At 39.5% G+C, this 7,721-nt stretch overlaps 2 protein-coding genes across 4 annotated transcripts in view; both read right to left on the reverse strand.

The window, feature by feature from the left end:
* chrna2b (cholinergic receptor, nicotinic, alpha 2b (neuronal)) overlaps window positions 1-267 on the reverse strand; it is a 9,259-nt gene extending 8,992 nt beyond the window's left edge. For 2 of the 3 annotated variants that reach the window (XM_020617316.1, XM_020617315.1), the window contains exon 1: window positions 11-95. In XM_020617316.1, coding sequence (XP_020472972.1) covers window positions 11-77 — 67 coding nt within the window. In that variant the 5' untranslated portion in view covers window positions 78-95. Of the gene's footprint in view, window positions 1-10 lie in introns of all 3 variants that reach the window. The other variant, XR_002276353.1, reaches the window with a different exon arrangement.
* A 1,623-nt stretch (window positions 268-1,890) lies between these two features.
* On the reverse strand, window positions 1,891-2,721 carry LOC109970036 (uncharacterized). Its single transcript, XM_020617332.1, has 2 exons — window positions 2,162-2,721; window positions 1,891-2,029 (listed from the first exon to the last, which is right to left on the reverse strand). Exons 1-2 carry the CDS (start codon window positions 2,701-2,703, stop codon window positions 1,891-1,893), a joined length of 681 nt encoding a protein of 226 aa, XP_020472988.1. The 5' UTR covers window positions 2,704-2,721.
* Between the last annotated feature and the right edge of the window lie 5,000 nt (window positions 2,722-7,721).

Here is a 7,721-nt window from a genome sequence, read left to right on the forward strand (position 1 = left end):
AAGTACTTACCTGACTGACTCAGGAGTAGCGACCAGAGAATAGCCGACCTTAGAGAAAGCAGGTGGTTGTATCCCATTTTGTGCTCTGGTGGTAAGGAGGAGTCCACCTTCACCGGACAGCACGGAGGAGTTTACAACCGCTGTCAAAACGTTGTCTCGAAGAGGTGAGAGCAAAGTCTATCATCTTGGCAGCCGGGAGGCATAACAGGACAACTTCTCCACTACTGTTACTATAGCTGCTTTTATATCTGTGGGCGGGGAGAAGGTATGACGATGCTCTGACTGAATATCTTTGTTGTCTTTCTCCTAAAGCTCAGCATCTATGCGCGCGTCACCCTGCTCACTTTACCTGCTTAGTGTGGATGAGAGGAGAGCGAAGACTACTTTCTGCGCATGGAGTCGGAGAGCTATCCATCACACTCGATGCAGAGAGCGACATTAACACTGTAGCCTATCTCTTGTTTATATACAGACTTTATTTACCAGTTCATATCACAGCCTCAAGGAATCGAATAATATAAAAAGTCAGTGCTGTGTGATATTTTATCTCAATAATGTCGCCTATTTACGCACGGTGCCAAGATTTTACGCGTCCTCTGTGACCTTATCTAAGATTTTGGTATCAATTTAAAAATGCGCTTTCCCCTTATGATCAGATGAAGTATGGCTAGTGGCGACTCTGGTCTCTTAGGTCGACAAAACAGCATCATCCACCCTGAGAAGAGGAGCACATCTAAGCATTTATTTTCCTCTTATTGCCTTCCTATAGCAGTCCCTCCTTCTGTCTCTTGCTGAATCTCTTTCTCTCTCTCTCTCTCTCACACACACAAATCGGATTCACTGTTAAAGTTGCAAAACACATTGGAAGTTTTCTCCAAAAGACTATTTAATTTGACATTAAATCATGAGGATAAGTAACCTTGAAGAAACATCTGTGGGATATTTCTCTCATACAGCTAGAGGGCAGACTAGGTGAATCAATATGCATAGTGAAGTTTTGGTTTTCCCCAAAAATACCTTTAAAAAAAATTCACCAAAGGCTGATTTGTTGTTTGTTACTGTATCATATTGTACATTGCACAAATTCATATTGATTGCACATATCAAAACATTCCCTCTGAGTCCTGACAGGATTTAAAAGAGAATAGTAATGGACATGAACTCACAACTATAGCTTTATTCTCACATGTAAATCCATGGTGTGTTGTCTATCTGCTTACTTCTTCCTAATTATCTCATTGTTTATACAATATTTCAAGCCTCATTCAGAGGTTATTGCATGGTTTTCTCAAAACAACAGAAATCCCTTAAACAAAACTGTCCTAGTTACAGATGTCTCCTTTTTTTGTTGCAAAAGCAAATCTCCATTGAAACATACTGGCCTCCATGTGCACCCTGGAACCAGATGGCCGATCCATAGCTTCCTATGGAGAAGACTAACAGAGTCATTACGTTTGGTCTCTGAAGTCCAGTCTGATTTGATTCATAAACACTCAACTTGGCTCAGACTGGAGTCACATACTGTTGCCATGTTTGACCTCAACCAATTCCACAAATAATGCCTGTGTGGAAAATAATATTTTATGGGTCAAGGGTAATAAATTTTGTGAAAGGCAAACATGTTTCTTTTTATGCAACAGTCCTTGTTTGTTGTGTTCTTTCATCGTTCACATGCTGTGAAAATATGAACCTCGGAGATTCACTTTTGTTTATTACTGCGGCAGGCGTAATGTTTGACTGACACATTGTATGTCAGTGCTGCAAAACACATATAGGTGAGAAATAAAAAAATATAGCATTGCAGAAAGGTTCGTTTTGTTTTTTCAGTCTCACGTAAGATTAGTCACAAATTAGAGGATGACGTGTGAGCAGTTAGACTTTTCCACTTCCTTACTGATGGATTTTTCTGATATCTTTCAGCTGCTTTGTGAAGGAAGCGTGCAGGGCCTGTGATGAGCTCTCCAACCTGTTGGCGATGTCTGCTGTGGCTTGAAGCATCTCCTCAAAGGCCAAGGACTCTTCTCTGATTCTGCTCAGGAACACAAACGATCCAGGTTACCAAGTGGAGTGAAGGGAAGAAGGAAGCAATGGGAGCAGGTATTCATTAACAGTAAAGTTAAATACAAATTGGTTTTAATTCCTTGAAAAATGATTTACTTACGTCTGCATCCCAGCCAGGGCTTCCAGCACATTTCCCTCCAGCTGCTTTTCTAGATCTGCTTCAGCTTTCTCTACCACCTCGTGGCAGCTCTTCTGATCATCTTGAATGCCAATAATATTTTCCTTTAGAACATCTTCATAGCTTTGATCTCCTAGTTCTGCCCCCACAAACTGAACCAGGTTCTCCATCACTGCCTTGTTTGCATGCTGGATGGTCTGCAGATAGGCCAGGTCCTCTCTTTGGGCCTTCAGCCGTCGAGCTGAGGCACTGTTAGTGCTGAAGTAGACGGAGCACTTGTCCTGTTGGGGATCATAGTGCAGCGAAAGCGAGGGTGATAGCGAAACTGCTGCTGATGTAATCCAGTCATGGTTGTTTCTCGTCTTCACAGGCTCATCACCGATTGCCTGCGATGTGTCATTGGTGGCGATCACTGCAGAGAAAATGCCAAATCCTGAGCCCCATTCACCATCGCCACTTTGACAGCGCGTTGGGGTTGCCATGGATACCCAGGCCAAGATGAAGGGCATCCAACAACACAACATGGTAACCTGGAAAAAAAAGAGGAGGTAAGTGACTCTGAATAACTTGATCAACAGGTAAAAATCAGCTTTTAGTTTCAGCAAAATAAACATATCAGGGGCGTGTTTTAGTGTTGATCTGGATCATCATCATCATCTGGATCCAGAAATTTTTTAAATGATTCTTCACCACTGTGAGAGATAAAGCCAATTTCTTTATTTTTGCTTCTAACTCTATACACAATTACATGGTAACATCCACATAAAGATCTACCACACACTAAAGTGTGATTTGGATCCAAGTAATCCAAGTAAAAATATGTAACGTACAAAATAGTTTCTAATTAATTATGTTAACATGGATTTTTATCTACACTATACTTAGCAAGCAGAGCTGTAGTATATCTATTGATATTGGTTATTACATCCTTCAATGTGCCATTTGTCCATTTTTTTAATCAAAGCTCTTTTAGTTTGCTCACTCATTCTTCTGGGATAACACTTCAATTTTTACACGATTCAGCTGTGAATTCAAAGATCCACATGCCGTCTATTAAAGGTATTAGCCTGGCGTAGGCTAATCTGTAGACGTTCCCATGGTAGTTACTCTGTTTTGATGCTTTAAGCAGCTTTATATAAATCACACATACACTGTGGCTGTGGTACAGTTACTGTGCAAAACAAGAGGTGTTCTGGTTAAAGGCTAAAACTTTAATCTGACTGTATTACACTGAATGAAGAAGTATCTGTAGCTGAAGTAGAATTATCCATATTGAGTGTTGGTGCCTGAAATTCACCAATGCAATTTGAGCAACTTGATCGGCTTGAATGTTTAGATCAGAATGTGACTAAATCAGAATACTTAAATATACAGTAGTTTTTGAATGTGTACAATTAAGTTGTGAAATTATAAGCTTTTCCTGGAAACATTTCATTGATCATTCATGTTTTCTAACATTAGTGATGTACAGCACAAAGATGTGTGCTGGTTGAGTTGTTACATGTACATGCTGACACCTCACACTCTGTGGTTGGGCCATGGCTTAGCGGATGCATGATTTGTGTCACGCGAGGGCTGTGAAAGCTGACACAGCCTCTGGTAGCAGCGTTTGTGTTGGTTCTGGTAACTGGCGATTTGTCTGGGAATCTTTCACAACATCTGTTCACGTCATAAATCCTTAAAACACATGAGAAAAGCTGCTTGCCTCTCCACCACTTGAGTTACAATGTTCAGTCAAACAGCAGCAGTGTCACTTTATCATTCTGCAGACAGCCGTTCATGCTTCTTTTGTCAGGATTTGGAAATAACTGTGAAGAAGAAGCAGAGCTCTTTCTGAGCACATTTGATTTTAGCTACATTTTACTTTTACACAGATTTGAAACTTCTTATAACTGAAGTGAACATTTGCATTGGTTGAACTGCACCTATTGTTGTGTTTTGCCCAGTCATTCTTGCTACTAGCATGGACTGTAAAATTGTCTGTTTATTTTGAGATGAGTTGTAGTGTTGCCAAAACTCATAAAAAACAACTGCTGGCTCCCTCTGTTTCTGGTTACTTTGAATGGTGACTTCACTTATGATACAGTAGCTGTAAGACAAGCAGGAAATGGAAGCCTTAAAACCAATTCAGACAGCGAGCAGAGACGCAGCCCAGGAGCCTTGCATCATGATGTTAGTGTAGTAATTGTGCTCATTTCTTTTGACTGATGTGTGCACTGTAATGGACAGATTGATATCACTCACTGGAATAAAACATTTAATGAGTTTTGCCTGAGGTGACAGATTTGTATCAGTTATTGTTTGGACAGCTTCAATAATATTATCAGTTTACTATGAGCATTTACAAAGAGCCTGGCATTAGAATGGATCCCTGCTGCCTTCCTATAACTTAAGTTTTTAACATGTAGAATATGATGTATGCTTTTGAGCATGCTGATCTAAGAAATACTCTAAGAAGTGACACTTGTGAATGGGTAGACAAAATCCAGAGGTCAGTTCAGTATGAAACCTGTCATAACATGAGAGCAGAAAACACAATTGAATGGTATCGTCGTTATCGAAGACATCTAAAGTTCCCTGGTTGGAGAGATTCAACACAGCACATCCAAAACATAATGTTATTCTGATCATTTACTGCACGTGTTTTGACTTTAACAAAACAAAACCTCATGGCGCAGAGTGACACTTTCGATCTAATACAGCCAAATGGAAATGTGATTCATCTCAAAATATAACTTTGTCTCTGCATTCAGCAGTAAGAGAGATGCTCACTGACATTAATTCAGTCTGTAAAAGGCCTGCAAACCAGATTGGCAGGAGCAGTTGCCTTTGTCTCAGGAAAATGTCTGCACAATTTCCATGCTGTCATCTCATAATTGAGTTGAAACAGTGTTTGTGTTATACTCTTCGTGCCCTGTAGAGACCTTTTCTGTCTTCACTCTTGGCAGTTTTGTCATTGTGAAGTGGCTTTTATAGGCTGACTTTTCATAGCAGAAGCTTGCCCGCAGAAGGTTTAGCAGATGAAATGCAGAATATCACTTGATGATCTTTCTTACTTGTAATCTTTAAAAATGATCACAGGCTGAATCCTTGTTTAGTAGTACTTCTAACAGCAAAAAAGTAATTATTGAATGATTGATTTACCATATAACTTCTACTGTAAATTAGATGTCCATAACAATAACTTATATGATTTGCTGAGACCATGGCCAGTATGCACACTGATGGTACTGTAGTGTAGGTTATACTGTGCTATCAAAATACGCAGTTCTTTTTAAAAATCAGGAGTAGTTTCCCCACCAAACCTCCGCAAGGGGAGCTCACTCCCATTTTAGTTTGGCTCTAATAATATGATTCCTTGACCAGGAAAACCTGCCTTTAGCATTCGGAATCAGATTGATATTGTTATTAGTCTGAAAGTTATTTTGCTATTGGTGGTTTTCTTCAGGATCTAGCTCAGTAACCTTTGAAGCTCTGTCAGATCTGTTGACGCTATTTATTGTGGTCATAGTTGTAAATCCGCATCATCATTTGTTGTCTTGTTACATGAGCCATGTGCTACAGTACAGTTTTTGTTGAGCCCTATAAATGTGAAAATTCTGGATCACCACATTTGGAGTATTACTTGGATCCAAATCACACTTAAGTGTGTGGTAGATCTTTATGTGGATGTTATCATGTAATTGTGTATAGAGTTAGAAGCAAAAATAAAGAAATTGGCTTTATCTCTCACAGTGGTGAAGAATCCTTTAAAAAATTTCTGGATCCAGATGATGATGATGATCCAGATCAACACAGAAATTGTTCCTTGGGTTATACCCTACCTCTCCAAAACATGTCATCCAAATGTATTCATTACAGTGTCCAACTGCTTTCTTGATTAGATGATTAATTTAGTTCCAAATATAGTTCTGTTTGTTAATGGCCTTTTTATATTGCTTTTTTATGTGACCAATAGCTCAAACCTAAATTTATAATCACAAAAGACAGTAAAGTAGCAAATTAAACAATTCAGATTTGACATATTTAAACAATTCATCAATTATCACTATAGTTTTTTGTTAATTTTTTGTTACTTGATTAATCACTTAAGTGTTTCAACTCTGAAATGAATAGTTTGAATGTCTGTGATACATTTACTGTATTTAAATCTGTGTTTTCCAGCCTTATTGTCAAAGTGCATTCTGAATTGGATGCTCATGCATGGTGTATTCCTCCTCCTTAGCTGTGGGCCAGAGCTAATCTGTGTTTATAGCGTGGCTGCAGCTCAGCCTTGTGGACCCTCTTGTCAAAGATAGCTTTTATAGGTGTCACAACACTCAGCCGCTTCAGCGTTGCTATGACAACAAGGTCTTTGGCAATAAGCCCATGTAGCATAGAGAGGCCTTCAGTGTTTATATACGTACAGTTACATGATAGAGTAATGTAAGGTACAGTAGAAACACACTTTCCAGTAATAATAATTAGAAAACTACACAACTCTCCACGACACTAGCAGCATTTTGCAACAAGACAGCAATAAATTAACTGTATATAAAAAGTATAAATGCTGTGCACTTCAAATCAGTTTTCTGCCTTCACTGATGGAATGACAAAGCCTTGGCTTCTTGCTATACTGTACTCTAAAAGTTTCATATATCCAGAAATCAAACTTACCTAACTCCAGTAATTTTTCACAGCTAAATTCTGCCACTTTCACTTTTTCAGTCAAGCAATTCGACTCAAAAGGTTCAAGACCACTATTCAGAAGCGCAGAGAACAAATACTCACTCGGTTTCCTTCTTCATGTCAGAGAAAAACACACACACACACAATTGGGGTTTGGCTGGAGTGGAGTGTGGTCGTATGTCTGCTGTTGGGAGGGGATGGTAGAGGGGGATGTTTGTATAAAGGCTGAATGATTTCTTTCTTTGCAGTGGAAAGAGGGGCTGGCAAAAGGAGGGGTGAGGTGGGGGGTGTAATCTATTTCACATCTGCAAGCGTTGGTTGGGAGACAGAGAAGCATGAAGGGTCTGTAGCATAGGAGGACATGTCTTTTTGTGACCTTGCTGAACATACAGTTCCTGTTTATTTTATGGTCCTGTTAAATGTGTTTGAAATATGCACTTTGGCAATTCAAAAAACAGCGTTGTCCCCATCAATCCAGTCTCTTCCAAACCAAGTAGGATCAATAACGCACTGTAGTGTAAGTTGAGTTTATAGGTTGGTCTGCATGGTACCTCCAGTAATGTAATCTAATTTTCCAACTGTTCCCTTAAAAACAGATGGTACTTGAAACTATTGGGGTGTAGTTCTCACATCTTTCTCCTCTTTAAATCTAGGGCATTTCTATTCTAAATTTGGTTCAGTGATTCTGTTAAAAAAAAAGCTCCCTAAACCTGTTTCTCATAGTTTCATGGTTAGCACTTTCACCTCACAGCAATAAGGCTCTGGGTTCAAATCCTGGCCGGGGCCTTTCTGTGTGGAGTTTGCATATTTTTCCCGGTTTTCTTCGGGTATTCCACCTTCCCCCCACGGTCCAAAGTGCACTCCACTTCTTGTC

Source organism: Monopterus albus, unplaced genomic scaffold, assembly GCF_001952655.1.
Source record: "Monopterus albus unplaced genomic scaffold, M_albus_1.0 scaffold188.1, whole genome shotgun sequence".
Taxonomy (NCBI): Eukaryota; Metazoa; Chordata; class Actinopteri; order Synbranchiformes; family Synbranchidae; genus Monopterus; species Monopterus albus.

What these genes read in the sequence shown, in the direction of transcription:
- LOC109970036 (XM_020617332.1), bottom strand. Translation starts at nt 2,703, where the DNA reads ATGTTGTGTTGTTGGATGCCCTTCATCTTGGCCTGGGTATCCATGGCA. An exon ending in GCCCTGGCTGGGATGCAGAC is followed by an intron (nt 2,030 to 2,161) that starts GTAAGTAAATCA and finishes GTTCCTGAGCAG; the next exon opens with AATCAGAGAAGAGTCCTTGG.